We start from the raw sequence: 26,059 nt of genomic DNA, 5'->3' as shown, positions 1-26,059 counted from the left end.
ATTGTAACAAATTCAATAAAGACTGTGAAAATGGTCCACATCAAAAAAAATCTTTAAAAAAAAAAGATGATTCAGGCATTTTTGTAGAACTCTACAAAAGTTGGCAAAGGGCTTTGGCCACTGACGTCTCAGGTAGCGCTCACAATAACCAGTGAAGGCGGAGGTTGCCTTCCCCAGTTTACAGGTGACAGAGTTTCGTGTCTGAGATTATGGGGCTAGTATAGCCTTCAGCTCTATGTCAGCTGTTTTTGCCTCTGGTCACCCTTAGCCACGACTCCTTGAAGCTTCAGTTATTAAACTCTTGTGGGTGGAATCCAACTTAGAATCCCAACATACTGAACTCTGCCCCAGATGAATTGTGCCAATGAAAAAATGGTGCTCTTGGGAATTTCCTGGCAGTCCAGTGCTTAGGACTCAACGCTTTCATTGCTGTGGCCCAGGTTCGATTGGGGAAACTGGGTGTGGGGTATCCTCTGTGGTCTATCTTTGCAGTTTTTCTGTAAATCTAAAACTGTTCTCAAATAAAAAGTTCATTTTTTTAAAGTCCGGGAAAAAAAGTGGTTTTTACCACTTTTATTTTTTGAAAGAGAAACTAAATTCAATTTGTAAAGTAAGAACAAATTTACCAAGTTATTTTGTGTCTCAGAGGTGCTTAAAGTATGTTTACTGAAACTCCTCAATTCTTTTAACATAAAACGTGATTGGAAGTTCTATCCTGAAACAGATGTATGTATGAATATGTATAATATATATGCAAATTTTAAGATGCTAATAACCTTTTTGTCACTGCTTTGAAAGGAAAGTGTTTGAAGACAGTTACAAACTTACCCAAAGAATATACTTGCCAAGAAAGCAAGTTGATACCTAAGAGATTTTCATAGTTCTCATCAAACTTGTTCTTGCTACTAAGGATTTAGAATGAGTTATTTTTATATGGGGAGTGAAAAGTGTGACTTGACAGAAGGTGTCACTTTACAAGCAACATTTTAGATAAGTGAATAATGACAAGAAACCACATGTAAAATATTAAAACAAAGAGCATCTGCATTGATGCTAAAAGTTGGAATAGGGTTAGATAGAGCCAAAGAGAGCTGCAAAGTGGGTAAAAGCTGGTTAACTGATAAAATAATGCACCCACATGAATTAAAAGGTGTTAGTGAGTTAACTTGTTAGACCTTCCAGAAGAGCCTCAGAAGAGGCTTCTTCCTCCTTCCTTCCCTCCCTCCAAGAAATTTAACAAGGATAAAGCAGATGATGACAGTTGTAGGCTGGGGATGGATTGGGGGAGGGGTGTTTGAGGGACAAGTGTTTGAGGCACCGTCACGCCCATAGGCTTCTGTGCTCTGGCAGTCGAAGCTGGTCGGTAATAAGACCGGGCAGACAGTCTGCATGATGCTCCCTCACTATGTGTCCAGAGCCTACTTGAGGGAGTTGGCAGGTTTTTGCAAGCTCCAGGACCGGAAGCTTCTTTAGAATCAGCCCTTCTTTGGCTGGATGGGTGCAGCCAGAGCTGAGTGTCCAGGGATGACGTTCTAGCAGAGGGTGCGACATGTCTGATCTCGAAGTGTACTAGAACATCACTTGCCTTTTTTCATCTCGTGAGTCTGCTTCATGCAGAACCAGCTCCCTGTCCTGTATCTCCAAGGCTGCCCCCACCCCAGGTGGAGTGGCTTTTGCAGAGTCCATCAGAGCTCCCTTGGCTGTGGATTCTGAAAGGACAGTTTTCTTATAAGTAGCAATGGCTGACATTTCAGGTGTAACTCAAGGCTTGTTGGGCGGTACTTGGAGACACAGCCAAGCGTACAGTTAGAAGTAAGTACTGTGTCTGCCCTGAGCTAATTCCTTTGCAGAGGAGGGAGTTGGATCTCTGAGTGTTTTCCCAGGTCATTAATTGTCATTAATTCATGGCAGTGATCTCCCATGAATCTCTTCAGTCGGGAAACACAAAGCCCCAAGTTTACTTGTGGTTTAGCTTTCTGGTGTCTGCTGCCCGTTTGTCAATATAAGAGCCTTTGTCTCAGTTGGAACCACAAGCTAATTAAAAGGCAATTTCTCCTCTCGTCCCAGAACAGGTAAACATTGCGTGCCTCTTTGCCTGGTGACCCTGGTTTGGGGGCCCAGTTGTGTTGGGGTGGGGGTGGGATTGGTCCCCTTTGTGGTTTTATCATGTGGCCACAGTCCATCCATCTGGGTTCCACGCTGGGTGATTTCAGCTCCAAAAGACACTGTCCCCAAGGTCCTCTGAGGTCGAAAGCAGGGGTGGAGAGAGGCAGCCATTCTGAGGGGCTCATTGTATATGTTCCAGAATCTCCCCTGCAGACCCCGGCCGATGATGGATCTGAGGAACCAGGCTCTGAAACCTCTGATGCTAAGAGCACTCCAACGGCGGAAGGTGGGGCCTCCCTCTTCTCTCGGCTTTATTCAAGCAGCTCCTCCCATGCTCCGGCCTGCGCTTAGCCACGCTTTGAGCTCATACGTGCCACCCTTCCTGGCTGCATTTGCTGCTGCCGCTCCCTCTGGCTGAGAGATAGCTCGCTCGGTGCTTTGCAGGACGGGGCTCAGGCCCCGGGTGTTGTGGGAGCCACGCTCTGTTTTGATGCCTTGCTCGCTAGGGTCAGGTGTGGGCAGCTTCATCGTGTGTGAGTTTTGAGGCAGCCACACTTGAACAGGCTGGGATCTGTGGCAAAGCAGGGCCTGACCTCAGCTCCACAAAGCCCCTGCTCCTCGCCCATTGTCTCCCCAAACTTCTTTCATGAGCCACCAGGTCCTGAAGCAGCCGTTTGGCTGAGGAAAGGGCAGGTCAGTGCACATCTCGAAGCTCACACTTTGGGACTGGTCTTGGTTTAGTATCCTTCATTTCTTGAGCTTGGCCTGGGTGTCTGGACCTTGGCCATGGTGTTTGTTAGTTCCAGCCCGTCTTCTAACCTGTCCTCTGTAGACATTTGGTGTCTAAGTTATGACAAAGCTGCTAATGTATTTCCTGAAGTGTTCCTTGGTCCTGATTTTGACCATCTTCTCTTGCTTCCCATCTATATCAGTCAAGACTGTGTTGATCACAGGTAATGGAAAACCCAACTAACTGTGACATACATATGAAGAGGTTTATTTGTCTCACATAATAAAATGTCTGGACTTGGGCAGCAGCTTCTCAGTGTCAACTATTTTGTCTTCTGCAATCATTAATGGCTGGATTGTTGCCTTATGGTTACAAAATGGCTGCTGTACCTCCAGGCATCACATCTGCCTTCAAAGAAGAAAGAAAGTAGCAAAGCCAAAAGAACCCTGAAACCAAATGTGTTCCCTTTTTATTAGGAAAGCAACAGTTTTTCTGCAGGCCCCACCTAACCAACTTCTGTTTATGTATCATTGGCCAGAACTGGGTCTCATGGCCACTCCTGGCTGTAAGGGAGGCTGGGACATTGAGCATTTTGCCTTCCAGGCTCTTTAGCAGGAAAAATCAAGGGATAAGGGCATTGACAATGGCTTTTGAGGAACCAGTCAGCAGTATCTACCCCTCCATCTCTCCATCCTCTCCAAGGTTCTATTCTCAGCACTTCCCTGGGCCCTGCCCATGACTTTAATGAGAACCTGGCCCCAGCATCTCCTCAAGCGTCCACCTTTGGATGAATTCAGAAAGTGGCTGTCAAGTGCCTGCCAATTGATGGTGCATCCATGGAGGATATAGTGGTTGTGGCCCTTCCCCCCCTTTGCCCCCCCCACCTCTGAGGTTCTCAGCCTAGTGAAGAGAATACCAGACCAAATGCTGTTTGCTCTCCTTCTTAGAGCCAGTGATGTTAAGACATAGCCTGCTTATCTTGTTAGGACAGTTTTGCAAGTTGCCTACCGCCCTGAGAAGGTCCTGAAACACTAATGCCAGATTTTATGCCAGCCTTCCAAATCAGCTTTATTCTGGAAGAATCTACCAACCAAGTCTTGCTGCATTCTGGACCCTGTCCATATGTGCATCCCAAGAGCTTCAGCTCTGGCCCCACAGGGAATGGGGGAGCCTGCTGGGGCTGGACTCTGCCAGGCTGCTCCCGAGACAACCATAATAAAATGGACTCCTTTTGACGAACCTGACTCAGACTCTTGGGAAGCTTTCAAAGCTGACAACTCCTTATGTTTGCCCAGAATGGCCTGGGAGTATGCCAGGGCATTGCTCAGGGAAGAATGCCGATTTGGAAGTGTTCACCTCGATGAGAGACCAACAGCAACTCCTGGTGGTGGATCTTTTCCTCCAGCCTCTGCTCTGAAGGTGGATCCATATGTGGGCCTGTTGTCAAGCACCTGACTCCAGACAGGGCCGGCCTGTTCATTGCCACCCAGGGGAGTCTGTGGTTTTAATCCATGGGTCATGGGCTCCAGGAGACAGGGGGATTAGAACTGGAAGAAAACTTGGAGGTCACCTGGTGGTGATACTCCCATTTGGCAGATGAGGAAACTGAGACCCTAAGAGGACAAAAGACTTGCCCAAAGCCAGCCTCCCAGCAGAGCCATAGACTCCAGCCCTGACTGCAGAGTTCCTGCACTGCCTTGGTCCCAATCCCATTCTCCTGTTCTGCAGTGCTCTAAGGATCAAACACCTGTGACAAGTCATCTGATTTTAAACACTTCCTTCTTAAAAACACTTGCTACCGTCCCCAGCCGTCCCTCTCACTGCAGTGTTTACAGGGGGGCTGTCCTGGCTTTCCTGGTAGAGGGCCTGGAAAGGCCCATGCATGGGTGCCACTCAAACAGAGTATTGATGTGCTCCCTGGGGAGATGTCAAAAGCTGGAGCACGGCTCTGGGCCCTGCTCTGTGGGGCTGCTTTTTTGCATGCGGCTGAGTCCCCTCCCCATCCCCATGCCTGCATCTCTGCATCCCCAAAGAGCAAAGGTGAGGGGCATGGCACAGCTCGTCCCGGCCCCCTAAGGTGACTCTCCGTGGTTTCCAGACGTGACAGCGCCCTTAGTGGATGAGGGAGCCCCCGGTGAGCAGGCGGCCGCTCAGCCCCCCACGGAGATCCCAGAAGGAACCACAGGTGAGGGTGACTCCCAGATCGGGGTGCCCAGCTCCCCTGCTGGAGGATGGGTGCACGTGGGGTTATGCCCGTCTCCAAGTGCAGCAGGAATGTGGGTGGACAGCAGCCTCTGGGAATCTCTGGTGGTTCTGAGCCTGATGCCCTTTTGCTTCCGTGGCTGGCTGGCTGCCTGCCTCCCAGAGAACAGAGGACCTTCTGGATTCCTTCTAGCTCCTCTCCTTGTCTTAGCTCCAGAGAGTTCTCTGAGGCAGGCTGGTGGCAGATCCTGCCTTCACCCCCAAGGTCAGTCCACCCTCCTGCTGCGACTCTGACAGCAGCAGGGTTACTTCCTCGGAGGTCAACAGCTCCCTGGGGGGCAGCCGAGTGTGCAGCGGCATCGAGATGGCCCACCCACACCTTTGGAGGATTGTAATTGGACAGTCCCCGAGGAACTCAGCGATGTAATCTAGCATCCATTTTTAGGACTATCTTTTCAAACGTATCAGTGTCGAACAGACATGACGAGACTGTCCTGTCAACACAGATGATGGGGAGTAGCCCAGACAGGGCACTGACCAGAAATAGCCCTGGACTCAGGGGCCGCCAGAGTCACCTGTGAGCTGCCCAGGCCCTTAGGGAACAGCGAGCACAGCCCAGAGCCCTGGCTGTCACTTCCTTCACGTCCCCTTCCCCGGGCTTACGCATGACTCCAGCCGTTGGCTTGGTGATCTGGAGGGTGCTCAGCACGAAATGCAGAAGAGTTCTGGACCGTATGTCGCCAGCAATGGACAGCGGGGGAAATGTCCCCCGGCAGGAGTTTTCTTTCCTTCCTGAAGACGGGGCTCAGGGCAGCCGTTTAGGAAGCCGGCAGCCCTCTCCCGGGCCTGTGTGCTGGGTACACTGGGCAGGGGCCGAGCAGCACCGCCGCCTCCTCCAAGTAGTTTCTATTTGCAAGTTGGTCTTCTGAGATGGGTGGAGGGGGAATGTTCTGGAAGCTGGCAGGCCTCGTCCTTGACAGTGAAGGTCGTTTGAAGGCCGTGGAACGAACGACTCATGGTAACTTGGCTTTTGTCTCCCGCTGTCCCTTTACAATTGTGTCAGTGGGCGAAGCTCTTCCCCTGCCTGGGATGAAAACTCTAGCCACCTCTTGACTTTTGATCACTTCTGAGTTATCAAAAGTGTTTTAAGTTTCCACAATCACAAAACCCAGTCTGCAAATGCTGATTAGAACGTCCAGTCCTGCATAACAGCTAAAGCTGCAGCCCCTCCTCCCTGGGACTAGGGAGGGGGCGAGGACGGGGCAGGGGCAGGAAGGTTCTTACGGCGTTGGCGCTGCTGTGAGCCGGGTCCACATGGTCTGCAGGTGTTTAAAGCTGACTCTTTCTCTGTGGGGACCTTTTTGGAATTCTTCCAGACACCCCACCCTCACCATCCCCATCATCCCTCCCAAGACCCCTCCCTCTGCGTTTGATTCCAGCAGACATTTCTTCTCTCTTTGGCCCCTTGGGGTCTGAAGAGCCACCTCCAGCCTCTCGCCTGCTGAGGTCGGCTTGCTCACATCAGTGGCCCTGCTGCATGTGGCCTGAGGCGCCCGCTCCACTATAGCTGCCCTGTGCCCACAACAGGTCCATGGGGAACATGGGTATTCTTTGCCCCAACACACTGTGGATATGCAGACTGCCCGTAGGCTTTGCCCTACCACCAAGGCAGGGCCAGAGTGTCTCTCCTCCTCTGGTTTTCCCAGGTGGGCTCGTGACAGCCGTCCACCATGTCCCTGACCATGGAGAACTCACACCACGCGTCTCCCCCTGGTGCCTTGAAACCCTCTCAATGGGAGGAGATGGGAGGTAGCCAGGCAGCCACCCCCCATCCCCCAAGCTGCTGTCTCTAAAGAAATCCTCCTCAAAAATTCTCTCCCCCTCCACCCTTTACATCCTCAATGAAGCGGGAGGTTTTAGAGTTGTGGGGACATTTTTTCAGCTGGTGGCTTTAACGATATGTACCTTAATTTAGCACCTCACTTGGGCATGTCCCCTTTGCTGTATCTTGGTTCTCCTATGAAGCTTCCCATTTGAGGTCCATTTGGGGGTGCAGTGTGGCCATCCCTTTGCAGGAATCCCTGCCTTGCGGGGTGAGCATGACGCCCTCTTGGGGCTCCAGGGATATGGAGAAGCCATATAGGGATGGGACGGCCCAGCCACTGTCACACACCCTCCCTCTCTTTGGCTTCTCTGAGCATCTCCCTTGCTGGGATCAGGGGATGTCAGAGATGTGAGCAGCAGCCCGCAGTTTCTGATTTGCATCAGGACCAGGATATCAAGACACTGCGTGGGTAAGCGAAAGCGGTGGGCTTCCCAGTGCCACGGCGGTGATGTCATCGGCATGCCTCCTCGTGTCCTCTGTCTCCAGGACTCCGTGCCATTTAGCTAGACTTGCTGTCACTCTGAGCCTTTCTTCCATAACCTTGTCAGAAACTCAGATCAAACCTACGCTCGGAGCTGTGCTTCCCAGACAGTCGGCTGTTGTCAAGTGACGTGGAGCTTTCACCACTAGACCTCACAGGCCGTACAGTGTCAGCGTGCAGGGGACCCAGAGGTGTTCCTGCCTAGGAACTGGCAGTGGGGGAGCTGCCCGAGCCCACTGCTGGCCCCCTGCCCCTCGCCACAGCTGCCCTGGGCCAGCCAGCGGGCTGGCTGTTTATAAGCCCATCGTGCGTCTGTCCAGCGACCCAGGGGGTCTTTCTTTTGCCTCCTTCGTGTTCTCTGTGGTGGACCCGTATGGCAGGTGGTGGTAACCTGGCATTTCTGGTTTAGGTGCAGAGACTGAGTCATTGCAGCACTGGTGGCCCAGCCAGCAACTGGTGGGCATTTCTCAGGGTGGTGGCCGCTCTGTCACTGTCCAACAGGGCATGTTGGCTCTCCTGGGATCATGGGGTCACCGCATGTCAGTGTGCGACGTGACCAACTTGCCTTTTAGGGGCTCTTTCTTCTGGACAGTTGTATCCATGTTCCTGCCGCAATATCCCGATTTTTTTCATGATGCAGAAATTGGTGTTTTATGAAAGCTTATTGATTTTGGTACCACTGATGATTGGTAGCTTTTCTCAGTCTTTTTTTGTTGGGGATGGACTGTGGATCCCTAAGCAGGAGCCCAAGACACCCCAAAAGCTGCTCACTGACACTGCTGGCCTCCCTTTAACGAGGTAGCCCCTATTCTAAGCATGAGGTTAAAGGGGATTGCCCAGTAGTTTGGGGGAAAGAAACTGAACCACCGGGGGCGCCCCTACCGTGTCCCAGGCACTTTGCTAAATACATTCACACCATTTTGTATGCATCCTCACCACTCTCCTGCAAGGCGAGCCAGCGTCATCACCTTGGGATTCTAGAGTTGGAGACAGAGGCCCAGAGAGGCTGAGTAATGGGGGCACCTGGGTTTGAACCCCAGCCGGACTCCACAGCCCGCACCTTGTCCTTCCTGCACCTTTGCCGCCCGCCGCCCCAGGAGCGCTGGCTGGGGCTGGGGGGGAAGCCTCCGCCCGGACACAGCTCCCACAGCAGTGGCCGAGCAGCACATTGCTTCTCTGACCTCACCTGTCCTGTGTCTTTGTTGAGTGGGGTACTGAGGACCCTGGGCCCATTGTGGAGAAGGTCTTTCCTACTGGACTGTGTCTCCTGTAAGGTGCGTGGCTGTGTGGGTTTTGTTGAGTGAACTGTTTTCATCCACGTCCCCGGCAGTCACATTTGCAAAGAGCCAGAGAGGTGCAGCGCCTTGGTGCTGCTAAGGTGTGCCTTTCCTGAATGCTTTCAGAAACATAGCGGAAGAGGCGGGGAGCTTTGTCTCTAGCAAACAATAACTGTCTTTGCTTTTATCTTCTTCATTTGCTGACACACAAACCAGCTGAAGAAGCAGGCATTGGAGACACCCCCAACCTGGAAGACCAAGCTGCTGGACATGTGACCCAAGGTCAGTGGGCTAGAATTGCCTGCCACGCATGACGTGGGGGGTTGGGAAGAGGGGGATGGCGGCACAGATGGACCCTACCTACCCTGAAAAGAGAATTTGGACCTGGGCCTTAATTCCTGATCTTTAGGAGTTGGTTTTTATCGAAGGTGGGCTATACAGATAGAGAAAGAGCTCTAGCTTTTTCTAGCCATTTCTGAGTCTTTCCTGAGGTGTTTAGTGTTCTGAAAGAAGCTGGCCCTGCCCAGCATGGGGAGTCGAGAATCAATGACCAGCAGAAACACAGATATGTACGATGAGTGATTTCCCCTGTAGGTGGCCCTCTGGCCTGTCCCAGGAGCAAAGCCTCAACCAGATCACCACTGAGCTATTTCTTTTCAACTTTCTTCTGTGCAACCTTCAAACCTTATTATGATTTTCTTCTCAGGGACCAAAACTGCTGTGCTCAAGAAAAGCAACTTTGTGTAATCACTGAGCATAAATGTTTTAAGAACTCAATTTTTAAATCCTAGAGATTCCTGATCTTAGGAAACAGAGACCGCCGATACGACCTAGCTGGGTTTGTTTTCCGTCATTTGCTGCATAAATGAATTTGACAGTCTACTGTGTAATGTGGAAGCTTCTAGATTGTAAGAAAGCAGGGAAAACACTGTTCTTTTCTCCAGAAAGTGATATGGGATTTGTATAGTGCCACCACTGGGGCCATCTGACTTTAGGAAGACTCTGGGCCCTCAAGAAATGTCTCCTTGAAGGTGTTTTGAAGCCTAACTACACATTTCTGCTCCCCAGGGGTCCCTGCCCCGTAGTGGGCTAGGGTTTCTCATCTCACGTGTCATGGAAAGGCATGTTTTCATTCTTAGGCTTACAAAGAGCTTCAGAAAATATTAGAAGGGATAATCATTATAAGGGGAAACCTCAGTCTATGTGTTAAATAACTAGAATCCTGCCTCCTGTTTCTTTTAGGTTATGATTTGCAGCTTTTAGGTAAAATTAGAGGTTTTTATAACCTCTGGAAATGATGATCTATTTCCATAAAAAGAAATGATGAGTTTTTTCTACTAATTTTTATTGCAGGCTATGTCTCCATGCCCCTAAAACATATTCCATGCAACAAAAAGATCAGGCCATCAGCTTTCCTAGAAACTTTACTTTTGTGCTAACTGAATTTTTAACTTTCCCAGCACTGGCCTAGAGTCATATAGATATAAAGATGAACACCAGGTAACATCTGCAATGGGAAATTGGCAGCAAATCTGTGAACACGTGGAGGTTTCTACCTCTACTCCCAAGGCCAGTATTTAATGTCTTGACTGGAACTGCTGATCCAAATGGCCAAGCCCAAGCTCCACAAGCAGTGGAAACTTGTGAAATTCAGGCACACTGGTGATCCGCAAACATTTTATTTGACACAGGCCTGCAGTCTGTTTTGTACAAAAACAAGCAGATTTAGGGAGAGCCATGTATACAAAAGCACAGCTATTATCTCTTTCTTGCTTTCCTGCTGCAGAAGGAAAACCTCTGGCAGCCTGTGTTCATGAAGTACTAAGACAGAAAAGATGTTTCAGGATGGAGCTGCAATTGGCTGAGTATTAGGTGTGGGGAGACCCTACGCATCTCACCCCTACTCACGCCAGGGTAGACCTTTCTTCTGTGAGTGTCTCCAGGACCAGGTCTCCCAAGGGAGTGTGGGGACACAAATTTAACACATCAAACCGTGTTTTCCCAAATATTTTTTACCTTGGACCCACCCCCGGTGATTGCTACATTTAATATTTACTGAGCGCTTTACAGTTTTCTGGGAGCTGAATAGAATGTTCTCCCAGCCTGGCTCCTTCCTCCGGGAGTGCAATGGCATGAGCTAAGGTTCCTCACACACACATGCACACGCACACATGCACACATATGCTGTACTATCATCTATTGGTAACTTTTCAGGCTGTGTTTACTCTGTATGTTTGGTGCCCTTGTTTCTATTTAATGAGGGGCTTTTCAAGCCCCGCAGCGCATCAGAGTACAGTGACACCCACATCACGAGCAATTTCTAGGAAGCTCGGGAGGAAAGCTTTTTCCAGAAGGCGCTGGAGACCTGGCCCGTCAGTGGGTGTAAGGACCGGCAGCTGCTGCCGCCTCTGGTCTGTTGAGCGGTGGGTTGGGAAGAAGAGGCACTGAGGCACCTTCTCAGGCTGCCTGCTGCCCAGCTTGTTTCCTCCGTCTCTGTCGTTTGGGCGGTTCCTCCCCGAGACTGACCAGGGGCCCCCGTGAGGTGCCTGTAGACCCCGCGGAAGGCGGAGATCAGCACGTTTTCCTGACACGCCTTCATGTACTGATCCCTGGCCTTGTGGCAGGCTCTGTGGCATGGCTAGGAACACGAGATGAGTGAGATGGTGAGCTCAGGGCCCCCGTGTAGGGGTGGGAGGTAAGGCTGAGCCGGGCCTCTTGATAAGGGTCCAGTGGGCAGCTGCAAGGACTCAGACTGGGTTGGGGCGAGAGGGACGTGTTACCCATTTGTGTGGACACCTGTGTTCTCCCACCTCCTTCCCCTCCCCTCATCCAGTCTCTTTCTCTTCCGAGACCCCCAATCCTTTGGGGTTCCAGATTTTGTTTAGAGGAGAGCCGTGAAGTTGTTCTGGAACTAGGTAGGATGTTTGAAGAGTTGGGAGTTAAAACAAATACAGGATGTTTATTAGGAGAACCAATGAGCATACGTCTCCTGTCCTTAATACACAGATACTTTTTTTTTTTTTTTAATTTATTTTTGGCTGTGTTGGGTCTTCGTTGCAGTGCGCGGGCTTCTCCTTGCGGTGGCTTCTCTTGTTGCGGAGCATGGACTCTAGGCGCGTGGACTTCAGTAGTTGTGGCACGTGGGCTCAGTAGTTGTGGCTCACGGGCTCTAGAACACAGGCTCAGTACTTGTGGCGTACGGGCTTAGTTGCTCCGCTGCATGTGGGATCTTCCCAGAGCAGGGATCAAACCCGTGTCCCCTACATTGGCAGGCGGATTCTTAACCCCTGCACCACCAAGGAAGTCCCAATACACAGATACTTTAAGGAGGGATTCACGTGAATGTCGCATGAATGAAGCAGAAAAAAGGGAAGTGTGCCCTCCATCCACTGGGTTGGCACATGGCAAGTGGTGTGATAGGGGTGAAGCAGTGGTCCCTGTGGGCCACCCATGTCTTTGCCGTGCAGACCACCTTTACTGCTATGGTGGTCGCCTCACCTCATGCAAAAGGCTGTCCATAATCCACGATCTGGATACACCTGAACCGTGTTTCTGTTACTGGGGTCTCATGGCAGGTCTATTAGTAAAGACTTGAGCCCTGGCGGTGATACGTTTTGGGTTTTTCAAATCTGTCACGGTGGGTTTGTAGGCACCTGCTGGTTTCATTCAGCAAAAAGGGGGAACAGAGAGAGAAGGGGAGGAAAAGAGATCCTCTCTGCGCCCCAGCCAGGTCCCAGCTAGAGGCCAGAGTCTTCCGGAGGCTCGCTGTCCCTGGAGAGGAGGACAAGCTTCGTGGCTGGTGGAGTTAGCACGAGGCAGCCCCAGTTAATGACAGGATGCTCGGAGCCCAACCAGACCCACGATGGGCAGAGGGATAATGCCGGCACTAGATGGGGCTTTGGTCCAAAGATGAGAAAAGTGAGGCCCAGAGAGGGGAGGTGCTCACCCAGCAAGTTGGTGGCAGATAGACCAAGAGACCTTTCATTCTGAGCAAAGAAAAGCAGCGAGGGTGAGCCCAGAGCGTGGGCTCCTTTTTCTTGGTTAGGTGGGCTTGAGATGCCGTTGAAATGTCCTTTTCTTCTTTCAAAAGTGTGTCCCCTCTCTTAAACACTTAATGCGCTCTTGCTAACCTTTTGCCACCTCCGCCTCTTCAAACCCAGAGGAGAGGAGAGTTCCAGGCCAGCAGAGGGAAGTGTCTGAGAGGCCCTCTGCTAATGGGCTTAGCTCTCAGGTCCAGCCTGCACACGGCCAAGAAGCTTCTGGGGACTCCGAGCTGCATCTGGGGGAGAAACAGCCAGAAGCTCCCGTCCTGGCGATCTCTCACCTTTCCCAGCATCATCCTGTCTGCCAGCCGCCTCTCCCACCAGGAGGCCCTCAGGAGCCCCACCAGGAGTGGGGACCAAAGCGAGGGGAGCAGGCCGAGGAGGGACTGGCCTTTCCGAAGCCCACCTCTCCTGGATGTCTCCAGACGGAGCCTGGGAGTGTCAAGGTTGTCCAGGAAAGCTTCCTCAGGGAACCAGGGTGCTGTGGAGGTGAGGCCATGGACCCCGGGACCCCAGGTCTGACCTGCCAGCACGTGTCTGACATGCCTGGGGCTCCCATCCTTCCTGAAGGCCCCAGAGAGGCCACACACCAGCATTCGGGGCCAGAACCTGAGGATGCAGACGGCAGCTGCTGTGGCTCTGAGCTGCTGGAGCGCCAGCTTCTGGGAGACCTGACCCAGGAGGGGCCGCCTCTGAAGAGGGAACAGGGCAAAGAGAGGCTGGGGGGCGAGGAGGTGGATGAAGACCGGGACATTGATGAGTCCTCTCCCCAGGACTCCTTTCCCTCCCAGGTCTCCCCACATCTGCAGAGCCCCACAACCCGAGGCGGGCCAACCCCCGAGGCAGTTTCCGGAGAAGCCCCTGGGATCCCTGGTTTCCCAGCCAAGGGTGCCATCCCCCTCCCTGTCGATTTCCTCTCTAAAGCTTCTGCAGAGACCCGGGTCTCAGAGCCCGATGGGCCTGGGGAGGGGCCCCCAGCGGAAGGGCACGACGGGCCCCCCGAGTTCATGTTCCACGTGGAAATCAAAGCCAATGTGCAGAAGGAACAGGGACCTTCGGAGGTGGATTTGGAAGGGGCTGCACTTCCTGGGGCCTCTGGAGCAGAGCAAGAGCCCCGGGGCCCCTCTGAGGGCGAGGACACAAAAAAGACTGACCTTCCAGAACCATCTGAAAAGCAGCCTGCAGCTGGTCTGCCGGGGAAACCCGTCAGCCGGGTTCCTCAACTCAAAGGTCTGTGTCTTGAGCTCCTTTGCTCCTGCCCGGCGACCTTGTGTGCCACCCAGGCTGCGGGCACTGCCACTGAGCTTCCGGCCCCTCCTTGGCTCCTGCCGCTTCCAAGGCCCCCGGGGGACAGCCACCAAACCGGCCACCTGGGCCTCTGCTGACCCTCCCGCCTCCTCCTGCCCTTCAGGCTCCTCTCACGCTTGCCCGCCGTTTTGCATGTCACCAACACCCCCCGCCCCGTGCTTTCTGCCCCGTTCGCTTCTCTGGCCACTTGATTTATCCACAAGGTTCCATCGGCCCGCTGGTGGGCCGCACTCCACAAAGAGCATAGCAGCTCTTCCCACTTTGGAGGGCTTGTTATGGGTCTCAGATTCATTGTCTAGAACCCTCCCAACCCTCCCAAGTGGGCATAATTAGCCCCACTTTGCAGATGAGGAAACTGAGGCTCGGAGAGGTAAAGTACCTTGCTGAAGGTCACTGAGTATTAGGTGATGGAGCCAGGTTCGGAATCCAGGTAGGTCTGCTCCGAAAGGCCCTCCCTTCCCTATACACCACAGTGCCTTCCAGAAGGTCCTGAAGTGTGTCCTCCTAGCCCGGAGACTCAGAGGGCACATGCCTGTCTTCTTCGGCTCTGTCAGTGGACAACACATCACATGTAGCAGGCGACACACACAAGCATTCGGAGGTGGCCCAGAGTCCCCACCCCCACTCCACTCCACCCTGCCTTGCGGCAGGATAGACAGTGAGCGGAAACAAAAACTCCCTGTGGAAGAAAACACTTCCTCGTCCCTCGGCAGAGCCCAGGCAGTCCCTGTGCTGGGATCGCAGGGGTCTCAGCCCTGGCCCAGTCTTGAGCCCTGGGAAGCGTCACTGCAGCAGCCCTTCAGGAGCTGGAGAGATGGGAGGGGAGGTTCCCAAGGGTCAGGGTCTGTGTCCTGTCAGTGAGAGGACAGTTTATACTCCAGAGGAGGCCTCATGGCCACAAGTCGGGCGCATTCGTATATTTAGGTCCTGTAGCATTTTAGAATTATCTGCGGGGCCCAGAAATTGAGGCTACTTAAGCTGTCAGTTGCAGACATCTGTTAAATGTGGATTCGAGTCTACTCGTTGTGAAAACTTTGGAATGTTATAGATAAAGGAACCTGTATTTAAAATTTAAGACAGAGTCCTACTTTAAAATATCCTAAACTCCAAAATAGTACGGGACAAAATACTGTGACTTGACAGATTACAACAGTGTTTCCTGAAGTGGCATTTTATTGAATACTGGTCCACTGGATGTTGATAGGTGCGTCCAGGGGAAAAAGAGTTCCATGGTCCAATTAGTTTGGGGAAAAAAACAGGTGAAACAAAGTTAAACAGGGTTTGCTGCAGCAGGACTTGTCAGAGCCTTTAATATTCTAATAATGTACGTTATGACCCTCTGAGAAGGATACATGCTATGCGTTTCCCCAGTTCGCCAGTCAACACTGGGAAATGCTGACCTAGCGGATGCTTTTGTTGTGACATAGCTGATGATGGTCACTGGGGCAAAAGATGTGAATCAGGTCCGCCTGGGGCTCTTGTTAAAATGCAGATTCCTGGGCCCCACCTTAGGCTTACCGTCTCAGAGTGAGCCCGGGATTCTGTATTTTAGGAATCTCTCCCAATGGGGTTCTGCTGCATAGTAAAGTTTGAAAACCTCTGGGCTAGGTCATCAGTGCTGGTCACTCTAGAAATCTGGTCTCCAGTTACCAGTGAGATGCTCCAAGCAGCCGCATTGTCCCTGGAGCAGGGGAAATACAATATTGAAGCCGAAGACAGAAACCTATAGTTAGTTTTCAATAATGAATGCCAATAGTAGGAGTGAGTTAGAGGTGACACTGGTAGACAAGTGGATTGGTTTCACCAAGGGGTGTGGCTTTCCAAACACAAGAAAGGATCAATGGTTTGGTCCTAAAATCCAGAGGTTATCTATAGGATGTTTGACGGTAGCTAGATTGTTGCCAACTTGGAGAAATAGCAAGCATTAGTCCTCTTGGGAGAGCCTATAAGTGGTGAGAAGACCCTCCAGGGTTGGGTCAAGGGTGGGATGGGCTTGTCAGAGAGCCAGCTGGGGCTGGTCACCGAAGCCCCCATTAGTGAGGGGTGGGCTCTGGGAAAACAGCCTATGCCCCTTGGCCCTTGAATGAGCAGAGGGTCCTGCAGGGACCGGGGCCTGGCTGAGCTGCCCCATCCGTGGCCCTGGGTTTTCCAAATGCCCCTCCTTGGAGTGGGGTTGGCCCCAGCTGGGGGAGGCTGACCCCGACAGAGACGGGGAGGGAGACTGGGAGAGGTGGTCCTGCACTGTCTACCTTCCCTGATTGCCCCTGTGCCAACATATGCCCGGAACAGTTTCCCCTCTGCATGTCCCTGCCCTCGGCCAGCCTGCTGCCCCCTCCTGTCAGGGTGCTCCAAGCAATAACTCCAGTGTGCTGTGTTGATACTAACAACGAGACCCTAACAGATTCAAGGGGAAAGAAAATCAACTGGATTTCCACTGGCCCAACTGAACAAGACATGTGATGGATCCCGAGAAATCAGCTCCACTCCATCGGGCTCTTTGTGAGCTGTGCGAATGGGTGTAACATACATTCTCATTTTATATTTTATCAGCTCGCATGGTCAGTAAAGGCAAAGATGGGGCTGGACCCGATGACAAAAAAACCAAGGTAAGCTGACAAAACCACGAAACCTCTCTGCTGCCATCAAGTTGATCAAGAAGCCATGCTTTGTATCTGAATTAATCTTTATATATAACATGTGGAGAGCGTTTGTCCCTGAAGTACAACTGTCATTCAAAGCGGTTTGTGTTTTTATGCAAACTTTTAAAATTCCAGCATTTATCCATGGACGCTTGGGCCAGGGAAGGGCAGTCAGCAAGTTATGAATGAATTAATGCTCCTAATTGTAGTTGCATCAGCATAGTTTGAATTAAGACGTTCACAGTAAATGAAGGTGTGTTTGAATTTTCTGCAATGAAGTTTGGAGTTTGCACATTTTACACTTCCCACTACAGGTCTAGGCTCAGCAAATATGTGTCTGTAGACATACACGCACACAGGTATATTTAAGATATATCTAGAAAATACCATTTACTTAGGGGGCTGAGGGAGTACTGAGCAAGAAAGGGATCTCCAGCCTGAGACGGAGGGTCCTGGAAAAGCCCTAGAAGAGAGGACCTGTGAGGCAGGCCAAGAAGGAAATATGAAGGGGGTTGGTGACGTAGGAGTGAGAAGAGGCATTCTAAGGAGTAGGACCAGCACAAGCAAAGGCCCGGGGGCATGAGGAGACTGTTTGGGAGTTCTGAGCAGATCGGCTTGGTTGCTGCCGAGCTCGGAGTGGGGCTGACACAGGCTGGAGGAGGGAAGCCTGACACACACCCTACGTGCTGAGTGGACACGTGGGCCATGATGCCATGGACGCCGTCCTGAAATCCTGCCAGCCGGTCTTCAGAAACCCCCCGAGGCCCAGAAAATGAAGCAACCTGCTCACCACCAAAACCACACCCAGAGCAATGTGGTCCTTCTCATGCTCCCTTTCAGCTGTAGTTTACTCTCCTCCATGACTGTGCATCTTGGAAAAAGCTCCTGTAACTGCATGGTAGTATTTTGCCAGGAAAGTCTCACTGGGGCCCTAGATGAAGACCTGTTTTTCTTAAAGGCGTCTCAAATGTCCCATATGCATGCTGCCTGAAACGCCTGGGTCTTAATCGGTCCTGGAGGCCTGATGGAGCCCCCAGATGCAGAGTGAAGCCCTAAGAGTTTGGTCGTGTGTGTTGAGGGCCGCTGCCCGAAGTGCCTGCCCTAGAGGAGGTAGGGTTCGCCATCAGGACTCTGCCCATCAGTGGGGCAGCCGAGGGACCTGCAGGAACTTGAGGGAAGGCAATAGCTGCTTGCCAATCATGATGCCCATTCAGGGGAATCCCGTCCTCATGCCCGCATGCATTCTGTTCCTTCATCCATCAGGAAGCTGTCCCTGCCCTGGAGCTGCTCACAGCCTCACAGCAAGGGGTCAGATCTCTCACGAACCTTGGCCACTTGGCCAGGTAGGGAGCAGTGCCAGGGGAGGGGGACCTCGCGCAGCTGGGGAAGGAGGGGTTGCCAGTACCCACCCTCAGCTTTTCTTGTCAGCAGCCCCAGGGCTTCAGCCTGCATCCCTCCCCTCACCCCCCTGCTCCATCCCTTTCGCCCTCACCCTCCCCAAGGCTGGCGACAGAGGGGGTCTCAGCCACCTTAGTGATGAACCCCAGTAACAAAGTCTCTGGCCAGGACCCTGCTCTGTAGCTCTGACTTCCTCCTTGGAACACCTCTGGACTTGGCCTCTTGGTTGTATTCCTGAAGGCATGGCCCTTCCTCCTCCCAGGCCACCCTTCTCTACCAGGGCCACACATCCCCGTCCAAGGCCCCCAGAGGCCATCCAGACAAACCGCAGGTGTCGGCCACCATCCTCCACATGCTCTCATCTCCGTGAGGTCAGCCAGCTCATAGACCCCTGTCCCATTGGCCGCCTGCCCCACCCAGCCTATTTCCTTAGGTGGATCATGTTCAGGAGTAAACAGTGGCCAGATAAGATTCACCAGACAGTGTTTAGTTTTGAGACTTTATTCAGAAAGTGTGTGTGTGTGCACGCGTGATCTAAGTGGTGTCAGGCAGACTCTTCAAGACCTGGGGCAGGCACAGTTCTGATTTTAGCAAGGACAATTCTATCAGTGTGGTGGAAGAGGGCCAGGAGTTAGGGGGCCAGCATGAGCTCCCCACCTGGAATTGAGCAGAACCTGGGGCACTTCTGACCCAGGACACATTGGAGCTGTTTTCTTGAGAAACATCCTAAGAATCACATACTTTTGGCGACCTCCATCAACTCTTTGGGTGCGAGACACCTTTAAACCAGTGGTCTCCAAAGTGCAGAGCTGAAGTAGATCCAATGGGCTGGAGAAAGAACATACCAGAAAGTCTATCCATTTTCCAAGTTCTGCCATATGAAAGTTTCATAGTGTTCATCGTATGTTAGCATCGTAGTATACGTATTAGCTGATGCATAACTACAAGTACATGAGATGCATGGTCACTTCCTGTTCTTCCTGATAAGAAGGACTGATAAGGGTGCGTGATCCAAACGGCTTGGAGATCACGGCTTTAAACCATTACCTGTCTTATTTATTTGTAATTACTGTCCTTTTTTCAGTTTGTTCATTTCTCCCATGTGCTGACTTTTATTTTGATTTTATTCATGTTTATGTTTAAGACATCCACACCTTCCTCTGCTAAAACCCTGAACAATAGGCCTTGCCTTAGCTCCAAACGCCCCACTCCTGGTAGCTCAGACCCTTTGATCAAACCCTCCAGCCCCGCCGTGTGCCCAGAGCCATCTTCTCCTAAACACGTCTCTTCTGTCACACCCCGAACTGGCAGTTTTGGAGCAAAGGAGATGAAAGTCAAGGTAAGGAAACCACCTTTGGAAAGAATCAGGCTGCTCTCCTGTGGTTTTCAAGTGTATGCTTTTCTAGCTGCAAAGACCTTTCTTTGGATAAGCTCTTACCTAGAAGCACCACGTAGAACAGTTAAAATTCTGGTTGAAACAAGGAAAAGGAGGCACAGTGCCATCCTTCTTGGCGCCCCTTCGGCCCTCGTGGCAGCAGCCCCTAAGGCACCGGAGGGGACCCTGGTTTGGAAATCACCACTCTGTTTGGGTTCCTTTGTCCATTTCTGACTTTGGTAACCGGAGGTGCTTCCAGGTTGCCCTCATCTGGGTCGGACAGCATCACTCTGCAGCCATGCCTGTCCCACCAGTTTACTCCTTCCTGAACTATCTCATGGTCCTCAGTTCATGTCAGTTTCTTCTTTGAGTTTGTGTTATATGTCAAGGTCATCAACTGGGTCCCCAGTCAGCTGACTGTGCTTGTGCATCTGTGCTCCACCTTTGGCCAGTTTGCTAATTGATGCTGGTGTTCACCCGCCAAGGGCTCTTAGCACACCTGAGGTGGTACTGAAGCCTGAGGCTTGTTTGGGAGAGAACAGGAGGATAGGGCCGAGCTCTGTTAGCACTCGGTCAGTTTCAACAAACTGTCTCCGTGTCCCTCTGAAACTAACCACCACCAGTCAGATAAATCCCTAAGGGAGTCAGAGAATGGTGTCCACGTAGGAAGAGTCTACAGATGTCCTGCCCGCCGACACTGGTTGGATGATGAACTCGATCATTGCTATAAGCTCTGTTGACTTTTTATTAAATACATTAGCTCAGCTCTTGCAGATAACTCATGTAAAATGTCCCTCCAGAAGGAAAAGGTAGGCATTTGGGAGGGGCTGTGGATTTGTGTGCCCAGCAAACCCTCATCATTGTAGAGGACATTTGTTGTATCTGGCTGGCAAAGTGTCACCCTGATCTTAGCCTCATTTGGAACCACGGTGGTTGAATGGGGCTGGCATTGACACCGGGTGGCAGGAACCTTTCCCGGTCATAAAAACCACTCTACCGTGCTTTGGTTTACAGGGGGCGGATGGTAAACCTGGAACGAAGATCGCCACACCCCGGGGAGCGGCCCCTCCAGGCCAGAAGGGCCCGGCCAACGCCACCCGGATTCCAGCAAAAACCACTTCCACCCCAAAGACCCCGCCGGGCACTGGTAAGGGGGATGTTCTCTGGAATCCAAGTCGGGGGGAGAGCTCGCTATGGAGGCCCTGACAGTTAAGCTCTGGTAGCTGATCGAGGCCTGCAGTTTACTAAGCACCATATGTTCATTTTCTAATTCTTTTAATTTTCTGAGCTAGATATTGAATCCCCACTTTTTACCACGAAGAAATCGAGGCTCGACTAAGTCTAACCAGCCTTTTAAGCATGAGGATGATGCAGCCGTAAGACTAATAACTGATGGAAAAGTGGCTTCTCTGAGATCCTTGGACCCCACGTCCAGGGCCCCTGGGAGGTGTTTTTCAGTCCCCAAATGAGGGTTAGGTCACTATAGGTGACCTCAGACAGGGCACGGCCCCTGCTAACTTGCTGGGATGTTAGGGACCCTCTGACAGAACCTAAGAATCTTAGCTAAGCAGTCACACGCTGGGCCCGTTCCCCTGGGCTCCTGTGAGTAAAACTCACTCAGTTCTGAGTACCAGGCAAGGCTTCACTTGAGCCATTTTGCTTCCATTGGGGACAACCAGTCTGAGTGCCCCTGTCTCACCGCCCTAGGGACTGTCCCAGGCAACTGGGTTTAGATTGTGCATGACGCGGGGGGCGTCTGGCCTGCGCTGGCTCCGGGGTGGTGCTCAGGGGCCCTGTGGATCTTATGTGGGCTGTGCGTGAGGCCTGGGCTGGTGCCACGGGGCCTCTGCTGCTCCTTGGCCCCGGGGTGGCCGCTCAGAGCCCTTGTCTGCTGCATGTCTTGGCTGTGGTGTTTCTCGAGGTTGCCGTAGGGTGGGGCCTGCACTGAGGCCCTAAGGTTGGTTTTCTCCCACAGGGTTTTTCCTCATGTATACAATACATATGATACGGGGTAATTTACAGACTTGTGACTGGAATTTTTACATGATTTTGACCCTGCTTTTTTTCACTGGACATTATGCCAGTTGATTCACGCAACTGGAGTCATACCTGGAAACAAGAATGTGTGTTTCTCTTTGGATCTTACCTGCTCTTGGGTGGACAGATCTCCCCCAAGTTGGCCTTGTTTCCTGCCAGATGGGGCCCCTGCTCCCTGACCCCATTCCCCGCCTTGCTCGCCTCTGTGGATGGCCTGGCTGGGCATGACTTGGGCGCCCATAGACAAACACTCGTTAAGGCCTCTTTAAGCTCGATGATAACGGGCTTTATGTGGATTTTTCTTTTTAAGCTACCAAGCAAGTGCAGAAAAAACCACCCCCTGGAGGGGCAAAATCTGAGAGAGGTAATTCTGAGCCTGCTTCGCCCAGCGGGGTCATGCCTTTTGCGCATGTGGCTCTTGGTTGGCTTAGGTTTTTAGGGCCGGGAGGACGTGCTTCTGAAACGTAGGTTTCCCACGTTGAGCCTGAAGTTGGAACAGTCAGAATTCCTGCTCCTCTCTTCGTGTGGTTTGTGCGGATATGTCTGTCCGACGGGCCTTTCTAATCCTGCGTGCTCTCACTTCAGCCGAGGGCTGTGGTGGGCCCAGGGGAGAATGTGCCTCGAGCTGATACGGGGGCTGGAGGTCTGCACTGGCCCTAACCAGGTTACGTGTGAGATCGCACTGGCATCCTGTGGGTGACGGTCGCTGTGCTGGACCCGGGGACGTCGAGTAACTTGCCTAAGGTCACTCTGCAATTCAGTGGCGCAGAAAGAATTTGAAGCCACCACCAGGTCCACCAGCCAGCCTGTGTGCCTGGGGGCAGAGGGTGGGGGGCACCGAGCCTGGAGGCTTCGTCTGCCCTGCTGCTGCAGAGCTTGGCACCGTGAGGGAGTTCCAGCACACATGGAGACTCAGCTAAAAGCCACATGCTCCTTCTCCCCTCGGCAAGAGAAGTCGCCGCTTCCAGCAAAGAGCTGCCCTTCTCCAGCCTGGGGCCCGGCAGGTCCCTGTTTGGTACAGATGGTTCCTGGGGCGGGGGCATCAGCCACCCTCAGAGCTGGAGCCCAGCCTCCAGCCCAGTGGCTCTCAGACTCGAGTCTGCTCAAGAAGCCCTGGGAGCGTGGGAAGCACCAATTTTGCAGGCCCCACCCCTAGAGATTCTGTCCTAGCAGGTCTAGATGGGGCCTGGAGATCTGCATCTTACAGGTCCCACTCCCCCGTGGTGGCTCTGGAGATTCTGATGCAGGGGTGCCTGGGCCACACTTGGTGAAACACGAATCCAAGAGGCAGACGGAATAGCCAACTATTAAAGCGTGATGGGGGATGAGAAGTGCAGGAAGAGACCCATGTTAGGGAGCCCAGGGCTGTTCTGCTGGGAGAGGGATGCCCCCAGCAGCCTTCCTGGAGGGCTTGGCGCCGCATCGTGCCTGGAAAAGTGCACTGCTATTTGCTGCGCGTCGCTTTGGTGGGGAGGGGGTTCTCGGGAGGGCAGGGCGGCAGGAAGCAGCATGGCTTGTTTGGAGGGCCAGGGACAGATGGACACGAAGCAGGAATACCACTGGGGAGCCCAGGTACCACAGAGGAGTTGGGAGTTTGGCTGGGGTCTGAGGGAAAGGAGCCTTGAACTTGGCGAACGGCTTAAAATTCACCCCATGGTTAAAGAGTCCAGTGGATCCAGATGGGCCCCTGGCCCAGCACTGCATTGCCCTTATTCAGGGCACAGGCCACGTATCCCTGCCCGGCCTCACTCTCACTGCAGGCATTACAATTTTTTCCTCTGAGCTCAGAGTGGGTAAATGACTTGTCTGAGACCACACAGCTAGCTGGAGCCTCTCCTGACCCCAGGGCCACAGGGCAGAGTTGGTCCCCCTCTAGGGGGTACTGGGTGGTCCTTGGCGACCACTCTTTTGCTCCTCTGGGAAGCAGGATGTCTCTGTCGCAACGCAGCAAGGCTGGGAAGTGGGGACGTTTCTCTAGACATGGGACCAAGGGCAGCCTCCTGCTGGTTTGACTGAGCTTCTGACCTTGTTCCCACGTGCCTGATCCAGCCCTGAGTCTGGGAGTGGAGCCCAGGACAGATAGCCCTTTGCTAAGTGGCCTCATGCCCGCCTTCCTCTCCAGGTGAATCCGGGAAATCCGGGGACCGCAGTGGCTACAGCAGCCCCGGCTCCCCCGGCACCCCGGGCAGCCGCTCCCGCACCCCTTCCCTGCCGACCCCGCCCACCCGGGAGCCCAAGAAGGTGGCAGTGGTCCGCACGCCACCCAAGTCGCCGTCTGCAGCTAAGAGCCGCCTGCAGACCGCCCCCGGGCCCATGCCAGACCTGAAGAACGTCAAGTCCAAGATCGGCTCCACGGAAAACCTGAAGCACCAGCCGGGAGGCGGGAAGGTAAGGGCGTGCGAAGGCTGGCTGTGCGGGAGCAGGCGGGTGGGTCCCCCGCAGCGGGGCTGGAGGCGGGCGAGTGGCTCTCCTGCCACCACCAGCCTGGGTCCCCTCCCCCCCGCCCCCAGAGCACAAGCACCTCCCCGGCCTCTTCAAGGAAAGACAGTAGGTTACTGTTCGGTTCTTTATTGGGGTTACCACCGTGAGTGCCCTGCTCAGGGGAGAGAAAGTACCGGTTCTTCCCTTCCTCACTTCAGCCCTTGCCGATTGGACGGATCTGAGGTGACAGGCTTGTAGCTCCACGACCTGGCAGTTCTCAAAGTGGGCGCCACAGGGGTTCCCTGGCTGCCTTGTGTTTCGAAAATGAGATAACCAGTCCATAGGTGGGTGTGTCTCTGGTGTTGGTTGGACATTTGTTTAGGTCCCAATTCTGGGGAAATTCGTGATTCTGTTTTGAACAACTGATTCTTCCAGAGACAAACGGGTGCTCATGACATTTCTGGGTCTCCCGAAGTTGGAGAATATCAGCTTCCAAGGGCCAGAGGTGGAGAGAAATGGGGACAGCCTGGACCCTCTTCCTCCTCTTCTTGACCCCATCCCCCGTTGTATGAGTTTCCTGGGGTTGACATACAAAATACCACGGCCTGGGCGGCTTATACAACAGAAATGTAATGCCTCATAGTTCTGGAGGCCAGAAGTCCAAGATCAAGGTGTCGGCAGGGTTGGTGTCTTCTGGGGCCTCTCTCCTTGGCTTGTAGGCGCCGCCTTCTCCTCACGTCCTCACATGGTCCTTCTCTGGGTGTCACTATGTCCCAGTCTCCCCCTCCTATAAGGACACCAGTCATATTGGATTAGGGCCCACCCTAATGAGCTCATTTTAACTTAATGAGCTCTTTAGAGACCCTGTTCCAAATACAGTCCCATTCGGAGGTGCTGGGAGTTAGGACTTCAGCATGTGGATTTTGGGGGACGCAATGCAGACGATAGCAGCCCCCCCCGCCAGCACCAGCGTGGGGAACAGAGAAGGAAGAAGGCAGCCGGGAAAGGGGTCGGAGGACCGAGACCCAGCTCTTGTGCTGGGCCTTGCAGGCTGGGCCGTTTTGGGGGCAGCGAGCCTCCTGGTGGGCAGGGCCAGTGTTTCCCTTTCAGTCGGGACCCCCAGCTGGGGCCCCCGCACTCTTGATTTTATTAATCACTCTTGTCTAGGGCCTGGGTCACCGCGGAGGGAGGGTGTCTCGGAGCACCTTTGGTCCATGTTGGTGCCATTGCCTGAAACCCTGCACTTTGCTTCCCGTGGAGCCTCAGGGACCCCTGCTGGCCTTTCCCATCCTTGGGACCCGAACGGTCCTGCCCGGTGGGGAGGTCTGGGTACCTCTCGGGGTCTCATCGCACTGGTCTTTGGGCCACAGTGCTGGGCCTGAGCCGTGTTTACCTTCCTGCAGTGTTTGCTGTGCTTCGTAAAGATGCCTGTCTCCTTCCAGAAGGGGCTCTGGCGCAGCTGGCTGGGGCGCTGGCTTGAAGTTGACCCCTCTGTGAGGTTCCGGGGGCAGAGGGACCCCCAGGGAGAGGGTTTCCAAGGTGATGGGATGTTTCCCACTGGCGTTCGCACCCCTCCCTCAACGCTGTGGATGTCCCGTGTGTGCCCTGTTTTCATAGCACAGAGCATTTGCCTCTGTTTTGAAAAATGAAAAACAAAGCCCCACACGGCCAATTCTGCACCACTGAGAAGATTGTGGGGCTGTGACCAGCGTGCTCACGGCGAGAGGGAGACCATGACCATCAGTGTCTCCCAGCCTGCGGGGTCTGTCACACATCCGCAAACACCCGCCGGCTCCCCCAGCCCATTCGGCCCCATTCTCGTAGCTCCGCCAAGAGCAGCAGTGACAGGCCTGACGGGCAGGAGCCCACCCCTCGCGCCTGAGCTGCCCGCCCCGAGGGCCAGGGACTTGATGCTCAGGGCGGAAATGGGGAGGGTGCCCCCAGGTTATGGCCGCACCGCGCTGGGCGCAGACGTGTGTCCATGGCAACTGAAGGTTAAAGGAGAAAAGTGACTTTTCTTGGGGCTTACTGGGGAGATGTGAGGAAGTAGAAGGGGAAGTAACAGCTTCCCCTTAAATTCCATGGAAAACCTAGAAAATTGTGTGAAACAAAGAAAACCTGACCCATAACAAAGTTCAACACATTAATCTCCAGGAA

The 26,059-nt window shown here is 53.1% G+C and overlaps 1 protein-coding gene across 25 annotated transcripts in view; it reads left to right on the top strand.

The window, feature by feature from the left end:
* Positions 1-26,059, top strand: part of MAPT (microtubule associated protein tau) — a 108,024-nt gene that overhangs the window by 61,575 nt on the left and 20,390 nt on the right. For 5 of the 25 annotated variants that reach the window (XM_082373798.1, XM_082373774.1, XM_082373781.1 and 2 more), the window contains 7 exons: positions 8,898-8,963; positions 12,842-13,954; positions 16,583-16,638; positions 19,214-19,408; positions 20,459-20,591; positions 21,792-21,845; positions 23,604-23,869. In XM_082373798.1, coding sequence (XP_082229924.1) covers positions 8,898-8,963; positions 12,842-13,954; positions 16,583-16,638; positions 19,214-19,408; positions 20,459-20,591; positions 21,792-21,845; positions 23,604-23,869 — 1,883 coding nt within the window. Of the gene's footprint in view, positions 1-2,305; positions 2,393-4,934; positions 5,022-8,897; positions 8,964-12,841; positions 13,955-16,582; positions 16,639-19,213; positions 19,409-20,458; positions 20,592-21,791; positions 21,846-23,603; positions 23,870-26,059 lie in introns of all 25 variants that reach the window. The other 20 variants (XM_082373777.1, XM_082373795.1, XM_082373778.1 and 17 more) reach the window with 11 other exon arrangements.

Source organism: Balaenoptera borealis (genome assembly GCF_965194805.1).
Source record: "Balaenoptera borealis genome assembly, chromosome: 20".
NCBI lineage: Eukaryota > Metazoa > Chordata > Mammalia > Artiodactyla > Balaenopteridae > Balaenoptera > Balaenoptera borealis.
Note: the sequence above shows the minus strand (reverse complement) of the source record. Positions and strands in the feature narration are given on the sequence as shown.